The sequence below is a fragment of the Notolepis coatsorum genome, assembly GCF_963971535.1.
Source record: "Notolepis coatsorum genome assembly, chromosome: 9".
Lineage (NCBI taxonomy): Eukaryota > Metazoa > Chordata > Actinopteri > Aulopiformes > Paralepididae > Notolepis > Notolepis coatsorum.
In genome coordinates this window covers 66,314,635-66,334,061 of record NC_140173.1, presented here as the reverse complement: position 1 = coordinate 66,334,061, position 19,427 = coordinate 66,314,635, and the positions used below count along the sequence as shown (strand labels likewise).

Sequence of the window (19,427 nt, the reverse complement as noted above, 5' to 3'; positions counted from 1 at the left end):
ACGGCGTTCCTCTGTAGCAAGAGTGTACTTGCCATTTTTTGTGGTGATAAAGGGTTGTGTGTGTCTTGTGATCTACAACTGGGTTAGGTTGGCCACAGAAGCACATGTGTAAGTCTGGTACCGGGGCTCTTAAGGGGGCCCTCTCTATTCTGTGTTTTTTCCTTAGTAAAAATCAGATAGCAGGTTAGCACATGAGCTGTGTGAAGCTGTTAGACACTTCATGTAGCTGACTATGACTGTGTCATGCTCTTTTTTGTCATTACATCGTATCATGGGTGTGGGGTCATAAAGGGGTGAACTGGTAATCCTTTCCTCCCCTTTTGATGGGCAGGGGTTAAAACCTCCTGTCCTTCAAGGTTCCTGTCACGTTGCTGTTCGGCACGTTACAGGGTAAGAGGGGGGGGGGGGGGGGGGGGGGTTCCTGGTCCCACGCCCTGGAAGATTGGGCGTGTGCACAGCAGAAATTCCCCCGCCATAGAGTACGTCACTGTGCGCGTCTCTGTTGGTAAGACTTCCGTGAGTTGTTCAGGTCCATATGATGGATCTGTTTCAGGGAGTGGTCAGGGCTCCTCCTCACGAAGCTCGTACTCGGGCCTTCTGTGAGTTAGGACTCTCCTTCCCTGTGAGGGAGCCTCCTCAGAGTTCAGAGCCTCCTCCTCAGATTGTCAAGGTGAGTAGAACTTCAAAAAGGAGTCCTGCTCTATTGTGTGTGTATTCGATTCAATTCGATTATTGAGTGTGTATTGGTTCAGTGCCTCCTCCTCGGAGAGCCCTAACCCAAATTTTACATGGCTCAATGTTCTTTTCAATCTATACAGCTCGCATGGGAAGTCTCTCTGGGGATTTCCGTCTCCTCCCTATGGGAGGGTGGTGGGATGTAAAAATGTAAAAAAAAATTACCCTCAGCGGCGTCACGAGGGATTCATGTCAGTCTGTGTTCTTTCTTTTTTTAATAAAAAGAGGAAGGTACATGAAGCACGACGGCTCCGTGTCGTTCTCCCAGGCGACTTGGAGGAACAATGTTTGGTGTCTTGCTAGACTATCCATTGATGTGTTTGGGTCTCGACGCATACATAGTGCTGGCTCAGGTGTGTTTCTGTGACAGAATCACACAGGGGCTAAGTGCGCCTTGGTTGCTTGTTAAAACAGCGTTTTTATAGGGCAACTGGGATGGAGTTTTGTCTCTTCCGAGCGCCAGTTTACTAGGTTGTCTCCCAGAATTCTCGTTCATATCTGGGGGATGTTAACGGAATAGATCTGAACATAGGTAGAGGGGTCTCACGCCCTTGGGGTGGGCCACTGAGCACGGTCTAAATGGGGACCGTCTGGGTGGCGCCCTCTTTTCATGTTTTAGATCGACACGCATACCTACCCCCTCTTCTGGAGTGGGCATGTCGGCGTGGTTAGGACACGGGACTGGTCTGGTCACGCTGGTCCAGGTCAGTTAACCTGTTGTCCGCCGGGGATGCAGATCTGCTGTTCTGGTACCCTGAGGGACTTGTGCTTTTTTCGGGGGGAAAAATGCCAGGTCGGTCCGGGTGTCACAGGGTTAGGCGCTATGGAAACCCTTTGTTGGGTACATGTTGTACTCTGCACTATCGTAATGGCTTACGGCCATACCAACCTGTACACGCCCGATCTCGTCCGATCTCGGACGCTACGCAGGTTCGGTCCTGGTTAGTACTTGGTTGGGAGACCGCCTGGGAATACCAAGTGCGGTGTGCTTAGGGCTGGTTCTCCATTCTTTTCGCTCCTCTCTCACGCGTGGCGAAGAGGGGGCTGTTGGGGTGGTCTTGGACCTCCTCTGGTAACCCTGTGCTTCCTGTGCCGCCGGGCCCGGTCCGAAGTAAAGTTTCGTTGATATCGTAGGCCTGGGATAACCCTTTTTTGAAAACTGAAACACTTGTACTGCGGTATAGCCAGTGTATACCCGCAGGTGTGTTTTGGAGTTTTTTCTTGAGGGGTTATAGGAACAACCACCGTCTGTACCGAGCGGGTGGTTGATTCCCTGGTGTGTTGGAGCAGAGTCAACTCCCGGGTTACCCGGTTGAGTGTGCCCCTGCACGTTCATGACGTCTGCCAATCATGTCAGTCTTCTCTGCCTCAACACCCTCTGGGTGTTTTTTTTTTAATGGAGGCTTTGTCATGGTGCTCAACAACGCCAGCATACGCCCCTTCCGCCGGGGGGGCTGTTTTCAGCTGACTCCTTTGGCGCCTGTCTCGTCCGCAGTGCTCCAGGCTCAGGTTACAGCCTGTTGCTTGGTTTCCCCGGTGCGCTGCCTGCTTCCGTTGGTTAACCTTTTTTGTGTGCTTACGGCCATGCTGACTGCCTGTTCTGCAGGGTCAGTGTGCCAGGCGGTGTGCTATTGGGGGGAAAGGGCCCGCTCTTGGAGGGGCCTTATCCGAATACGCTGGCGATGTGGGGGGCAGTGTCACTAAGTGACCACCTGGTGGGGTCTTGATGCCTGGCGTCATTGACCTCTCCGGGCCCCCGTTTTCCAGGGGATCCAGTCCCTTCAGTGGGTCTGGGTCTTCCTTCGCGCTCCGCTGCTACGGCCTTGCCACGGGGTTGGGTTTGCTTTTGACCCCGTGATTTCTGGGGGCAGTAACGAGGTTGTTCCTTCCGTTCGCTCCCGGGTGGCATGCGGGTTGTGAGTGTGTGTAGTCGTGGGGTCAAGCCACGGTCTGCTCACCCTGTGCGTTGAGTTGCTTGAGTGCCTCTTCGCACGGTCGGATCCGTCGCCCTCCCGTGAACCTCCAATAGGGGGGGTATCCTCCATTAGGGAGGGTCGGGGGGGCTCGGTCCTCCCCGGTCTGATGGTTGTGGGGGGCCTCAGCGGGGTACATTGGTCGGGCTATGGCTCCCGCTCAGCCCCTGTTGCAGAACAGGTGCTGAGCAATCCATTAACGTCATAGAACGGAGTGTTATGTATATAACCTAGTTCTATGAGTTAAATGGTGCGCTCAGCACCTGGACGCCGCTGCGGCCCTTGATCTCGCCTTGTGGTGAAAGTTTGGGAAGGAGGCGAGTAGGTGACCACACACCTGCTTATGAAGGTAAGCGGAAGGGGGTGTGGTCAGACGGATGTTGGGATGTAAAGGTACATGGTGGAATTTTTTATTCAGTGCTCGTGCACGAAGTGAAGTACAGTGCAGAACAGGTGCTGAGCGTACCATTTAACTCATAGAACTAGGTTATATACATAACCCTCCGTTAGTCCATGTTAATCTCCCATAGCAACTGATCACACTGGTCCCATGAATTTGTTTACATTTAAAAGCTTCATGTATTATGATTAGTGCTGTCAATCGATTAAAATATTTAACTCGCTTAATCGCATGATTGTCCATAGTTAACTCGCGATTAATCGCATTAAAGTCGTTTTTTTTACCTTAAACAGATCTTTTTCAAGTTTTACTCTTATCAACATGCGAGTCAACAAATGCTTGCTTTATGCAGCCATTTAACACAAAAGGATGACCCTTTTGGATGACCCACACTGTAGCACCCACTCCCCACACTTTATATTTATTGATGAAGGATTGCACTACAACTCGTACACCTTACTGTAAATTGTACCTAAATTGTACCTCATCCCATTTCTGCTTTGCACTATATAGTACTGTACATTAGTACACTGCATAGTATTGTATATTATATGGTAACTCAGTTACGTCTATTCTGCATCGAACATTGTACATATGTCTATACTGAACACTGTGACCTCATTTTCTACTTCTAAATTACATGCTATACTATGTTATTTGATACTATCTTGTCTAGCACAGTCTCTGGAGCGTAACAGTAAGAAGCATTTTGTATGAAAGTATTCTGTACTTCTGTATGACAACTATTAAAGAAACTTGAAACTTGAAACCCTCATGCATTGCAAATTTGCATCAAATTCAAAACAGAGTGATGCACAAAATAACTTAAAAGAAAATAATAATTTAAAACAATGAATAAAGTGTGCATGAAATAATAGGGAAAGAAAACGTTAGGAACTTGTTACATTCACCCACACAAGGGCTGAGTAATCACAAACACACTCTCCCAGCTCTCCTTCTCTCTTGCCCCTTACTCATCTCTCTCACCCCCCTCTCTCTCTTTATATCTCACACACACATACACACACACTTCAGAAACAAACATAGTATCAATGAGAGCATCAGCGGCACGGTGGTGTAGTGGTTAACACAGCAAGAAGATCCAGGGTTCGATTCCCGCTTGGGGACCAGGTTTCCATGATGCCAGGTACTCAGGTGGGGTATCTCCCAGGTCTTTCTGTGTGGAGTTTGCATGTTCTCCCCGTGCTCGCAAGGGTTTCCCCCCGATAAGATAAACCCAATGGAAAAACATGCACAACAGATCGCTAACGCCGTGGCGTCCTTGACGAAGACGGACAGGAGCACTTGGATTGGTCCCCGGGGCGCGGCTCACGTTGACGCCCTATCTGCTCCCGGCTGCCCATGGGGGGAAGGACAACGGGATGGGAAAAGTGCAGAGAGACATTTCATCTGCGACTCAGTGCATGTGTGTGTGTTCCTGTGGGTCGCCCATCTCGCGCGCGTGTGTTAAAAACTGCATGACAAATAAAGACTTCTAGTCTAACAATTATTATTATAATAATACACCTGAGTGAAGCCTATTAAAAAAAAGTTTAAAAAAAGTTAACAAATTAAAAACAATTTGTAAAAGAAAAAAAATCTTAAAAGTTTATCGTGAGTTAAAAAAAATAGTGGCGTTAATAGAATCGGGCGATAACGCGTTAATACCGTGTTAACTTTGACAGCCTTAATTATGATACTAACTTGACATCTCCTTTCAATTAACAGAAGGCCACGCCCCCTCAACATACTGAGATTTACATTTTACATTTAGTCATTTAGCTGACGCTTTTATCCAAAGCGACTTACTGTACAACAGGTCAGCAGGAAGGGTACAACTCTTTCGGCTGAGTAACAATGTTCTTCAAACAGTGTTGAACTTGGGTGTTACAGTCTTGAGTGCATAGTAGTACTGAGAGTTGGCTGTGCTCACAATTATAACAAATCAAATGATCTGAAGCGAAGGAAGGGCAACAATGCTAATTCTCAATCTACAAATTCTCAGGCTGCAGGAGGTTCACATACAACAATAAAATCCTATTCCATCTCAAATAAAAGTGGCCAGTGGCATATTCATGAAGCATTAGCCGGTCAACAGTTTAGCACCAATGACAGCACCCCCAGTTGAATGAGGAGGTTTTAGTAGAGGACTGTAGGAGATTACATAAACACATAGAAGATGTACCTTTTTCCATTTGTTATTGGTTCAACCCCTGCATGGCTAGAGATAATTTGTTACTGTGTTATAGTCAGAATCAGAATCAGAAAGTAGTTTACACATACAAGGAATTTGATTTGGTTGTTTTTTGGTGTGACGTTAACGCACACTTACGGTAGAATAAAATGAAAGGGTAGAATAAAATAAAATGGAATATAAACTAAATTAAAATAGAATATACTATAATTATAAAATAAGATAGGCCAGGGCTGTACAATTGTGAATGATGTTGTCAGGTTATACACTAATTAGAATAAAAATAACTATACAGTGGGATGGCGTGTCATGGTGTGTAATAGTGCAATAGCATTATAGTGTACAAGTGTAACAGTGTGATAGTGTGTAGTATCGGGCGACAGTGGCTCAGGAGGTATAGCGGTCGTCTTGAGCAAGATACTTAACTCCTAATTGCTCCCGATGTGCAGGTTGGCAGCTTGCATGGTTGCCTCTACCATCGGTGTGTGAATGTGTGAGTGAATTGGTAAAAATGTGAGGAACAAATTGTAAAGCGCTTTGGATAAAAGCGCTATATAAATGCACCCATTTACCATTTACACTTAACCCCTAACTGCTCCCGATTAGCAGGTTGACACCTTGCATGGTTGCCTCGTCGGTGTGAGAATGTGTGAGTGAATGTGAGGAACAAAATTGTAAAGCGCTTTGAATAAAATAGTTATATAAATGCACCATTTACCATTTGTGTAATAGTCTTGTTTGCTCTGTGAGAGAAAGAAGAAGTGTGTGACTCTCACCTGGTGGAGATTTGCACTCTACTGAGAACATCCTTCTAGTTTGTGTTGTCTTATCAGTTGTCTGTGTTGCTGAGATAAAAACACGCATGCACGCACACACGCACGCACGCACACACGCACACACACACACACACACACACACACACACACACACACAAACTGAATTGTGAATGGAACGAGTGATTACAGGTGTGTGTCCTTTAGTGCATTCAAGTAATTGCTCCAGTGTTGTGTCATTTATTAACCTAGTTTAGTGGTTTATTGCATCCATGGTAGAATTACAGTGTTTAAGAGGCCTCACCATAAGTTTCCCGTAAGGTCTGCTTGCCCTCTCTAGCCTTTGCCTGATAGGAAAGTGAGGTCTTGTAAGGTGATACAAGTACGTTCCTGCAGGATCACCTCTGTGTTGTTTTGTATTGTTTTAGTTTTAGTTTATTAGGATCATCAATTAGCTACAACATTGCAGTAGCTATTCTTTCTGGGGTCCAAAAAAACATACATTGTGACCATGAAACATAATACTTACATCATAACATATAACATTACAAGTAAACATGACAAAGGACTAGTGCACACACACACACACGCACACAGACACACGCACGCACGCACACACACACACACACACACACACACACACACACACACACACACACACACACACACACACACACACACACACACACACACACACATAATACTTACATCATAACATATAACATTACATGTAAACATGACAAAGGACTAGTACACACACACACACAGACATAATACTGACATCATAACATATAACATTACAAGTAAACAGGACAAAGGACTAGAACACACACACACACAGACAGTAATACACATAGACAGTGGAGTGAAGAAGGCACGACAGCACCTCTACTTCCTTAGGCGCCTAAGGAAGTTCAAAGTGAGTCAGAAGATCCTTAAGAACTTCTACTCGTGCACAATAGAGCATCTTGACTGGTTCTATCACCTCCTGGTTTGGGAATAGCACCGCACACGACCGCAGCAGACTGCAGAGAGTGGCTCGATCAGTTGGAGGTGGGCTTCCCACTCTCCAGGACATTACAATGCAATTCATAATGTTTTTTTTTTGGTTGTATTTTTGTACCTCATTGTCTGCATTTTTACTTCATTGTACTTTAGTTTGTACTTTAGTTTGTATGTTGTATATTGTATATTTGTATAGTGTTGGGACTTTATTCCTCTTTTACTTTTGACAAACTATGTGACAAATTAAAAAAAGAACTTGAATACTTACATCATAACATATACTGTAACATTACAAGTAAACAGGACAAAGGACTAGTAGCACACACACACACACACACACACACACACACACACACACACACACACACACACACACACACACACACACACACACACACACACACACACACACACACACACACACACACAATACTTACATCATAACATATACCATTACAACTAACATGACAAAGGACTAGAGACTAGAGACTTGGACTAGTACACACCTCTGAAAGTAAAGTGCAAGGACTGTCTTGAACCTCTGCTGGCCGCTCTTGCCGACATAAAAATTTGGATGGACCTACATTTCCTCAATCTTAATGACGGTAAAACAGTAATTGTGTTTGGGCATCTGGACCGTTTGGGAAACTCTGCTGGTGTTTTAGGGCCCCTCGATGCCAAAAAACAAAATTTTATCAAAAGCCTTGGTGTCACTTTTGATAGTGATCTTAAATTTGACAGACAGATTGGGTCTGTGGTAAAAGGCTCCTTTTTCCAGCTGAGGCTCTTGGCAAAGGTAAAGCCCTACCTCTCTCCCAATGACCTGGAGAGGGTCATCTATCTAGGTCGTCCTCGGACGGGCCCTCCATCGGTGCTTCCAGTCATCCCGATCCTCCATGCATCTGGCTAGCTCGCCGGTGCTTTCTGTTCCCGCATCTCTCCTGAGTACGTCCACGTAGGTTAATGTGGGACGTCCTCGTGATCGATGCCCGTGTGTTGGTTCCCACAGCACAAGTTTGCTGGTTGGCATCTCATGGTGTCTCTGGCAGTGACCTGCCAGCCTCATTCTCCTGACTGCCACTTTATCGCTCACCTTTAGCACCCCCCCATACAAGATTGCATTAGTGACATGCTCATCCCTGTTGATGTTGAGCACCACGCGCATCATTCTGGTGTAGCACCCATCCAAGGACTTCTGCAGGGTGGGCTTCAAGGTCCAGCATTCACTGCCATACAAAAGGACAGACTCAACTGTTGCATGAAAGAAGTTGAGCTTGATTTGACGGGGGAGGTTGGATTTCCACACACTGGTCATGCCGTTCAGAGCCCTCCACGCAAGCGCCTTCCTCACTTTAAGGTCTTGCTCGGACGAGTTGACCCACGAGTCCAGGTACTTGAAATCACTGACTTCCTTTAGAGCATCCATGCATTTATATCGTCTAGGCTGGATTATTGTAATGCCCTGTGTGTGGGTCTAGACCAGCTCTTCCTGCGACGCCTGCAGCTAGTGCAGAACGCTGCTGCACGCCTCTTAACTGGCACAAAGACGTGTGAGCACATCAGACCAGTACTGGCTTCCCTGCACTGGCTCCCTGTCCGTTTCAGGATTGATTTTAGAATTGCCATGTTTGTGTTCAAGTCCTGGTCTGGCCCCTCAGTACCTAGCTGAACTTCTCCATCTTTGTACCCGAGCTAGAGCACTGAGATCAGCAAATAAGTTACTTTTAGATGTCCCGAGGTCTAGGCTAAAGACAAAAGGCGACCGAGCTTTTGCAGTGGCTGCCCCTAAACTATGGAACAGTCTTCCACTGCCAATGAGGTCTGCCCAGACCCTAGAGAATTTCAAAACACAGCTGAAGACTCACCTGTTTTTATTGGCGTTCTGAGGCTTGGTAAGCCAAACATCCCTGGTCGTGTCGTGATTGTTTTTAATGTAGTGTAGTTTTTATGACTTTGTGTGTATACTGTATTTTGTATTTCTTTTAGTATTTCTGTTTTTATATTGTAAAGCACTTTGGTACAACTTCGGTTGATTTAAAATGTGCTATAGAAATAAAGTTGACCTTGACCTTGACACAAGACAAGCTCCAATATACAATAAACAAACTATGTGAAATAGCTAAGAATACTTAACTGTAACTAACTATATGCCCACACATTATGTTCATACATGCCTAATGAGTCCCAATACAGTGTTTAGTTTGACTGTAACAAGACATCCTTCTCCAGAAATCTTTTTAGAGAGGCATTGATCGAAATGTCAATAAATAAATAAATAAATCAATCAATGTAGAGTGGTCGTCTGGTAATCGGAAGGACAGCGTGTCGAAGTGTCCTTGAGAAAGACACTTAACCCCTAACTGCTCCCGATGAGCAGGTTGGCACATTGCATGGTTGCCTCCGCTGTCGGTGTGTGAATGTGTGAGTGAATGGGTGAATGTGAGGAACAAAATTGTAAAGCACTTTGCATAAAAGCTGTTATCCACATAAATGCACCATTTACCATTTTTGTCAATTCTCTGCTCATTTTTTTTTGATCAATTTTTTTTTATTATTAATCACATGAAACAAGACAACACATTAACCACAATCACAATACACAGAACTTCACAGGAAAATAACAAAAACAATAATAATACAGAATAACAATTTATAAATTATAAAGACAAAAAGAAAAGAAAATAGAGTTCAACCTTTTTAAATTTTAAATTTCAAAATTTCAAAATTTCAAAACTTCAAGGTTTCAAGGTTTCAAGGGGGGCTATCTAATAAATGACCAAATAGTGAAGAAATAGCTAAATAGCTGCCCCCCAATAAATCCCCAGTTAAATTCAGGACATAACAAAAGACAAGACAGACAAGACATTTCCTCCTCCCCCTCCCATGAGACCGCCGGACTCCCCCGAACAAGCACCCCAACCCCGCTCAGCCGCACACGGCGGTCCTGACCTTCTCAGCTGCTGCGAACCACAGGTCAATCCCAGCCTGCCCTACCCCAATCACCCGCGCCGTGGATATCTCAAGATAAATCACATCCAACAGTGTTAGGGACCAGTTAATCACTGTGGGCTTCTCCGGCTCCTTCCATCTCATTGCTATTAGCTTCTTCGCCGCTGTGATGCCCGCTAGGACAACCCTTTTCAGTTGTACGGACGCGGGTAGTGTTGTTATATCGTTCAGGAGTAGCGTAACAGCTGTGAATGGGATAGTTAAGCCACACAGATCAGAAAGTTTGTCCGCTATTGACCTCCAGAAGCGGGCCACTGGTGGGCAATCCCAATTCATATGCATATAAGTGCCAGTGGCCTTTTGAGAGCACAAAGTGCACCGAGAGTCGGTTATCAGTCCCATAGCAAATAGCTTCCTAGGTGTAAGATAGGTCCTATGAATATAATTAAAATTAATTTGCTGGTGATTGGGGTTTCGGGAAGATAATGCCACATTTGCCCAAACATCATCCCAGTCAAACTCGGGGTCCAACTCCGGGATATCCACACGCCAGATTGTATCCAATGATACATTTTTATACGTGGATTGAATTAAGAGCGTATAAAAGTCTGAGACAAACCCTCTGGAGGTCGTCCTGTCCACTATGAGCCTGAGGAAGGGGTGTGGGTGCAAAGCTTGAGCCCACGGCACGCCATGCGCCCTCAGCGCTGACCTTAGTTGAAGGTAAAGAAAGAAGGACTCGCCGGGAAGATCATAAAATTCTCTTAAGTCCTGAAACGCACTGAGGCCGTTCTTATCATAAATATCCTCCAGAGTATGAACTCCCCTCCTTTGCCATTGAGGAATATTAACCGGCTTGTGCCCAACAATTAATTGCTGGTTATTAAAAATTGGAGAGTCCAGGTGCCATGGGCATTTAACCCCACACGACCTCTGTACATTACGCCACGTTTGGATCATGTGAGTTATGATCGGTCCATACCTCAGCCGGCATTTCGAAATAGAGACAGTGGAGTACACCACATCCTGCAATCTTAGCGGTGAGACCACCGCCGCTTCTAAGGAGCGCCAAGATACAGCATCATTCTACAGGGTCTAGCCAGCACATCAGAGGTCTCAGTGAGAAGGACCAGAAATAAAGCTTAAAATCAGGGATTGCAAGGCCCCCGTCTTGTTTCCTACGTTGAGTAGTAGCTCTTTTGATTCTCGGGCGTTTGTTATTCCAGATAAACTTAGATACCATCGATTGTACCTTGCGCCAGTGGTCTATTGGAGGGGGCAGGGGGAGCATTGAGCTAACAAAATATATCCTAGGCAGAACGTTCATTTTGATTATGGAAGCTCGGGCTTGTAAGGAGTTAGGAAGGGACGACCATCTGTCTAGATCCTGGCGTATTTTATCATAAGTACCCGTGAAGTTGTACTTAGTAGTTTGACTCAGCGTGGGGAATAATTCTCTGCTCATTTTATGCCTATGTCTATTTTATGTCTACATTACTGCTGCGAAACACTTTGTGGTGCAATTCCTGTATGAAATATGCTATAGAAATAAAGTGTATTATTATGAACACTTTGAGTGCCAGCCACGGCATAATTCGATAGTTCATGCCAACCGTTGAGTGCCAGCCGACGAGATATCTAGTTTTTAATCGTTATTTTTTTTATTAGCGATTTCCATTCATATTTCATCAATCTAGCCTCACGTTACCACTGCAAACTCTCTCTGAGCTCCATTGGGAAAATACCGCCCCCTATCGTCTCTCCCTGTGGTACTGCACCCCTTTGGATTGGATTGAATGAAACGCATGGGGGAAAAAAATCCTGCTTCCACGTTTTACTTCTCAGGCATGTAACTCGAGCCGATCGGATTCATTGTGGACCATCAGAACAGCGTGGAATCGGTGTTTCGACCACCCAGCGTTGGATCAATAAACGCGATCGATATTTGGAATGGCGATCAGGAATTGGAATAATCTTTTTGGAGAACATCTGATCTGAGGTAAGGAATCTATTTGACCAGTCTTAGGATAATCAGAGCTTTTTTCACAGAGCTATCAACGTGGGCCCTACAGTATGTGTGTGTGTGCGTGTGTGTGTGTGCTGATCAGGAAATGGATAATCGATTTTTTAGCCCGCTTCTATAGCGTGCATAAGTACACATATACTATCGATAATCTAGCGTTTATTTGAAAACGATTCATAAATAGGCAGAAAAATTACAACGTGTTTTGTGTATTCCAGTAAAGGGCGATTATCACAGAATCTTCTGAAATCTTCTGGAAGTTTCAAGAAACTAGCGTTTTTCAAAATGGTATAAAAACGGAAATGAACCAATTAAAAAACAATCCGTTTCGACAATGTTGACTGCAAACAAGTCATTGATAAGCGATGGCCATATTAGACACATAGCCATAATTTAAGATATAGTTTATGCCTCCGCAAATATGAGAGCTCTATCATTGAAGTGGGTGGCGGCATTCAACGGGGTAAATAGGAAACGGAGGCCGGCACTGAAAGTGTTAATAATGATCTGTCTCGTACAGGTTATTGATGTGATCTGTCTCGTACAGGTTATTGATGTGATCTGTCTCGTACAGGTTATTGATATGATCTGTCTCGTACAGGTTATTGATGTGATCTGTCTCGTACAGGTTATTGATATGATCTGTCTCGTAGGTCGTTACTGGGAGACGGTGCAGCGTCTGGGCATCAACCAGTTTTACGGGGCGCCGACCGCCATCCGTCTGCTGCTGAAATACGAGGAGAGCTGGGTGAAGAAGTACGACAGGTCCTCCCTCAAAACCCTGGGCTCTGGTGAGACTGAACAACACCATCGCACCCACCCACCCAGCCATCCACCCAGCCAGTCATCCACCCAGCCAGTCATCCACCCTTCCACCCACCCATCCACCCACCCACCCTTCCGCCCGACCTATCCACCGACCCACCCTTCCGCCCACCCATCCACCCATCCATCCACCCATCCATCCACCCACCCACCCAGCTATCCATCCACCCAGCCATCCATCCAACCATCCATCCACCCAGCTATCCATCCATCCAGCCATCCACCCACCCAGCCATCCACCAACCCACCCACCCTTCCACCCAGCCACCCATCGATCCATCCACCCACCCACCCATCCATCCACCCACCCACCCACCCACCCAGCCATCCACCCAGCCACCCATCGATCCATCCATCCACCCACCCACCCAGCCATCCATCCACCCACCCACCCACCCACCCACCCACCCATCCATCCATCCACCCACTCACCCATCCATCCACCCAGCCACCCACCCACCCATCCATCCATCCACCCATCCATCCACCCACATGTAATGTGAAATGACTGACTGCTGTCTTGCAGTGGGCGAGCCCATCAACCACGAGGCCTGGGACTGGTTCTCCAATGTGGTGGGAGACGGACGGTGTCCCTTAGTGGACACATGGTGGCAGACAGGTAAAAAAAAGAATTGACAAGAAATCATGCTGAAAAAAGGCTTTCTTTATAACTCATCCTTTACCGCTCTTGTAAATAATCAATGATGAAATGAAGTCAGTCGAGGGTTATGATGACATAAAATGCGAACGCAGACAGAAGCCATTGGAGGGTCAGACGGCAGCGTCATATTATGATATTGTCAAGTGCCGTGATGAACTTTACTGTAATACTGTAGGTTTTACCTCCTTGTACTACTTAACAGTTTTGTAGATTTTATTGCATACCACCATAAGTCATTCTTGATCACATGAAGGTCAAGTAATGACATTTACATTTACATTTAGTCATTTAGCTGACGCTTTTATCCAAAGCGGCTTACAAGTTCTGTACGACAAGTCATCAGGAAGGGCACAACTCTATCAGCTGTTGTGGGCGTGAAGGGCGTGGAGTGACCTGGAGTCAACCTGAGAATAAAGGCTTGTTCTCCAAGTCAAACAGCAGATAATCACACTCACCGAGACACGCTCCCTGTGGGCCGCGTCTATCTTTTAGCCCGGAGGAGAAAGCTCCTTTAAAGGCGTATCTTAATTTGTTGTGGTGCTCTGTGCGTTGATCTGGCCAGTAAGTCTGTCTGATACTCTCTTTACTGCAGGTTTAACCCTAATTTGCGATTAGCACAAGGAACATCTGCATGCTCCACTCAAAATGAATTAAAATAATCCCCAACACACTTACTCCCCGATCTCCCCCTCGCACCCTGATTCCCCCCCCCCCCAACCCCCTCCGACAAGGGAAGGCTCTCCAGGATCACTGGGGGGAGGGAGGGAGGGAGGGGTGACCTAATTCCTTGACAATCACTTTTCTCTCCATGAGCATATGTGCTGCTGGATACATTAAAGGACGACTGCAAAGATGTCCGCACGCCACAGTGGTTACGCGTTCTTACAGCTGGAATAACTCTCTAACAAATTAAGGAAGTTAATCCAACTGGCCTAAGTCCCCTTTCATCAGGCAGATAGGCCTACTTATTTACTGTGACCACCCCCACCCCACCACCACCCCATCACTGAGCATAGCCTGATCATAAATCACAAAAGCTAAAGCTGAAAGGAATCTGTGGGTTCAAGTCCCTGTGTAACTGAGGGGTACAATTCCCTGACTGTATTGAATAAGTATGGTATCATTAAACCACTACTGACTTATGTACATTACTACTGGCCATACAGTACACAGGTATATGAGATGAACACATCCACAATAACACGGCTTCACAACAAATACTTGTTTAGAAGAATATTTATTAGCAGCACGAAGATTATCTTACATTACTTTACTTATCAAGATTGAGAGTTGCGCTTGTAAGGCGAAGAATGTGCATGAATAGGTCAAGAGCGTAAGTCCATGAGCATATTACGCAGGAGATAATTAATACCACCTGTATCATAAGAATTATATATATGGTACACTAGTAGGGCAGCTGGAGATACTAATAGGGTCCCTCCGGTTGTAGGCCAGCAGGGGAGAGGATTTGTCGGTAGCGAAAGTCTGGGTCAACGAGGAATAAGGAGACTCCAGGTACAGGAGACAGTGCAATAATCTCTTGATCCGCAGACGAACAACAGCTATCCTCCGGTATGCAGTGCCGCATGGAGGAAAGCTAGCCAGCCTCAGGCGTCCTAGAGGCGGGCTCGACGTTGCTCCTCACAGGGTAAATCCCACACAATTGTGGGTGTAGACGATTCTCCGCTCCATCAGCTACAGGACCAAAGCAAATATAATCCAGCCGAAAAGGGCTCTGTAGTCGCCGGTGTAGGTTATCCAGTGTACATATCCACACGGTTCTCGTCTAGGGCTCCTCGGATGACGGCACCAGGTTAAGCCGCCCAGCCTGGATAAGCACACTAGCTCGGTACGAGGAAGCGTTGGTAATGCTGGTCACTGTAGAACGGTAGCCGCACGATACACTATACATAATAGACTATTACTTAAATAATAGAATAGGTCGAACTCGACGATACAGCGTTAAACTCTGACACTTCAGCTATCAATTCGCACGCGGTCTCAAGGCTCTATTTTGGGGCAAAACGGGCCCACTTCACAGCACGTTGTATCGTGGTGTGAGGCTTCAACTTATTGGTTAACATACTGCTGTATTCACCTGCGTCGTATTTATACGTTAGGTGAACAATCTAGTACCAGCCTTATTTCTGTCTCGTATTCTTGCGCAGAGTCATGTCCAGGCATGTCTTTGGCGGTGACTTTGAACTAGACATTGGGGGTATGGCCGTGGCGCCTAGGGGATCGCTGTCCAATAGGAGAACGAAATATTATGGTCTGTACTAGGTAAAGGGATATTCCGTGTATATGTACAAAGAATATACAAGGGATATCAGACGATATACAAATACTATACAATATATCTCAAGTAATAAATATATATATTCGGTTTAATCTGATCCTTCGTAACAGCCGCCTCCTAATTAGTCCGCACCTAATTAGATAAGCAGATACAGATTAACCGCACTGTCCACTACTCAATGTCCTTTGTGAGGGTAGGGCAGTTCACAAAGTCAGGGGGTCATGGTCGTCATCAAGAGAGTCGGGGAGCATTGGCAACTCTATCAGCCTCGCCACGGGTCGGGTGTATGTCCGCCCTTGGACGAGCACTTCTACCGCTCTGACCTTTCCGTCGGCACCAGTGATCACTTTGCTTACGCGGCCGGCCGGCCACATAGCTCGGGGTAGTGACTGGTCGATAATCATGACGACTGTACTTTCCATCAAATTGTCTCTTTCTTTCACCCATTTCTGGCGGGTCTGTAGAGACGGTAGATAGTGGAGGAGGAAACTGTTCCAAAACTTGTCAGCCAATACTTGACTGTACCTCCACATTCTTCGGCCGTTCGCTTCTTCAGGTCTGTACACTGTCTGTGGGAGCGCGGGGTCCAGCCGCCCCATCAAGAGAGTGTTGGGGGTGACTGGGTCGACATCTGCTACATCACTTGAGACGTAACCGAGGGGCTTTGAGTTCAATACTCCCTCGATCTCCGTGAGGACTGTCGTGAGGACTTCTTCCGCCACGGTCTGGGCCCCAAGCACAGCGTACAGGGCTGTCTTTATTGAACGTACTTCTTGTTCCCAAGTTCCACCGAAGTGAGGTGCATTCGGGGGGTTAAACTGGAAATCAATCTGAGAGGGAGCGAGGTGGGTCTTAAGTTCTGGGCCCATAGCTTGGAAGCTTTCTCTCAGCTCTCTTTCTCCACCTTTGAAGTTTGTCCCGTGATCAGACAATAATATAGACGGTTTTCCTTTCCGCGATGTGAATCTCCGGAAGGCCATAAGGAATGAGTCCGTACTCATGGTTGGAAGGAGTTCTATGTGTATCGCTCGGGTGGTCATGCATTTGAATACAATACCCCACCGCTTCTCCGTCCCTCTTCCTTTCTTTACATACAGCGGGCCAAAACAGTCCATACCGGTGGAGTGAAAGGGCTTGTCGCCGAGTCGGAGGCGACAGGGGGGTAGGTCAGCCATCCGGGGTATACTGGGCTGTGCTCGCCACTTGCGACAGTCTAGACAAGTCCGCTGGAAGCGTCGTACTGCTTCTCTTCCTTGCAGTATCCAATAGCGACGTCTGATCTCCGCGAAGACTCTCTCTGCCCCGGCGTGGTGCACGTCCTCGTCGTATTTCTTTATGATGAGCTCTGTGACCTTGTGTCGGCTGTTTAAGACTATCGGGTACTTGACGTCATCCGTTAAGTCTGGGGCTCTCCTCAGACGACCACCCACTCTGATGAGATTATGGGCGTCGCTCTCAGGGGCCAAGTGGAGCAGTCTGCTGTCTGACGGGACTGGCTTTGATCCCTGCAGACAGTCTAGCTCGTCGGGGAACGAGTCTCTTTGGGCTCGCTGTAGCAGAAGGAGTTCTGCTTCTTCGTAGTTAGCTGCAGTAATGTCAGTAGTGGATTGGAACCTCTGGGTGGTGCCACAGGAATGTCTTTAACTGCGCACTCTCAAGGGTGGGGCAGTCGTCTATGTTGGGATCTGTGGGGACGAGTGTGTGTGTCAACCCACAGAACATAGATTTCTTCTTCTCTGCCTCCTCTTCACTCGCCTCCCGTGGGGTGGGTGTAGGCCACTCTTCTTCCGGGAGCTTGAGGAACTCGGGACCGTCACTATAGAGATTGTGACGGGTGAGATCATCCAGGGACATTCCCCGTGTGATGACGTCAGCTGGGTTCTGTTTTGTGTCCACATACCTCCAGCATGCTGCTTCTGTTAAATCTTGGATCTCTGTGATTCTGACTCCCACGAAGACCTTGTATCTACACGAATCGGACTGGATCCATGTGAGTACGGTCATGGAGTCTGACCACAGGATTGTTCTTTGCACCGGGATGGTGAGTTCACGTTGGATTAACGTGGCGAGTTGCGCTCCTGCTAGGGCTGTGCAGAGCTCTAGGCGCGGGATAGATTGTTGCTTGCGGGGGGCTATTCTTGAGCGAGCCAGGATGAAGGCAGTATGTATTTCTCCTCCCTCCTCTCGGGCCCGCAAGTAGGCCACCGAACCGTAGGCTACTTCGGAGGCGTCGCTGAAGACATGCAGGTCTATCTGACACGTCTCCGGCCTCACTGTGGGTGGGAAGTAGCTGCGGCGTATGTTGACACCTGGGAGCGAGCTGAGTTCTGTCTCCCACTCTCTCCATGTGGAGGCAAGGTGTTCGGGTATGGGATCGTCCCAGCCCTGGTCCTTGTCCCATAGCGCTCGCACAATCATCTTTGCCCTGGTGGTGTAAGGTAGAATACATCCCAACGGGTCATATTGTCTGGCGAGTGTTCTGTATACACTCCGTCTTGTGGTCGGTAGTGAAATCGACCTTCCCTGCTCCTTGGTCAGGGGTGTGTGTCTATAATGGAGCGAGTCTGTTTTGAAGCGCCAGACTAGTCCTAATGTCATTTCTTGGGCTTCTCCTGGGATGGTCGCCATCCAGGTCTCGCTGCTTGCTGCCTTGTCCTCTGGGGAGAGGCTGCGCAATACTTGTGGGTCGCTGCTGGCCCACTGCCGGAGATCAAAGCCGCCTTTGATCAGGGAGGCGCGGAGCTTGAGTAGGAGGGCCTCGGCTTCTTCTGGCGTCGAGACGCTTTGCAGACAGTTGTCCACGTAGAAACTATTTCCTACACTTTGTCGGACCTCTTCATCAGCTGCTGGGTCCTCTGCGACGTGTTTTTGCAGTGCAAACGTAGCACAGCATTGGCTGCATGTGGTTCAGAAAGGGAGGACTTCCCATTGATAGATGGATGGTTGCTCATCCCCGATCCTCTCTCTCCATAAGAACCGCAGCAGGGGCTTGTCCTCTTCCACTAGTCGCACCTGCAGGAACATCCCTTTGATGTCGCTGCTGATGGCCACCTTGTTCTGGCGGAAACGTAGCAACACGCCTAGTAGAGAGGGGCTGAGTGTTGGGCCGGGCAAGAGCTCTTTATTCAGATTTTGTGATCCGATCTGGTAGCTGCAGTTAAACACAATACGATCCTTGCCGTTGTGGTGGACTTTGTGGTGCGGCACGTACCATGATTCGGTCGTCTGATCGGCCTCTTTAATGTCAATTCTCTTTATGTGTCCCGCTGTGATTAGCTTGTCAATCTCAGCGCGGTACACAGTAGCTTGAGCGCGGTCTCTGGCTAGGCGCCGCTCTGTGTTCGATAGATACCGCTCCGTCGCTTCTTTTGGGGCGTGGAAGGTAGGCATACCCTCTCGCCTCAGGAGTGGAGTTGCGTATCTCATCACTCCGTTGACTTTGACTCTCTTTGTCCCCTGCTCGAGGAGGGCTATGGCGTAAATATCTTCCTTGGAACGAATGTGTTTCTTTTCGTTCTTAAAGGGCATTGTCTCTAGTGTCCATAGCCTCTCAACGTGCTGTAGGAGGGTGGTGTCTTCTTCTGTCACTC

The 19,427-nt window shown here is 47.2% G+C and overlaps 1 protein-coding gene across 2 annotated transcripts in view; it reads left to right on the top strand.

The window, feature by feature from the left end:
- acss1 (acyl-CoA synthetase short chain family member 1) overlaps positions 1–19,427 on the top strand; it is an 84,102-nt gene that overhangs the window by 24,264 nt on the left and 40,411 nt on the right. Inside the window, exons 7-8 of one of the 2 annotated variants that reach the window (XM_084321484.1) lie at positions 12,706–12,843; positions 13,404–13,496. The exons of the other annotated variant lie outside the window; for it this stretch is intronic. Of the exons in view, the coding sequence (XP_084177610.1) occupies positions 12,706–12,843; positions 13,404–13,496 (231 nt within the window). The remainder of the gene's footprint in view (positions 1–12,705; positions 12,844–13,403; positions 13,497–19,427) is intronic. 2 annotated transcript variants of the gene reach the window in all.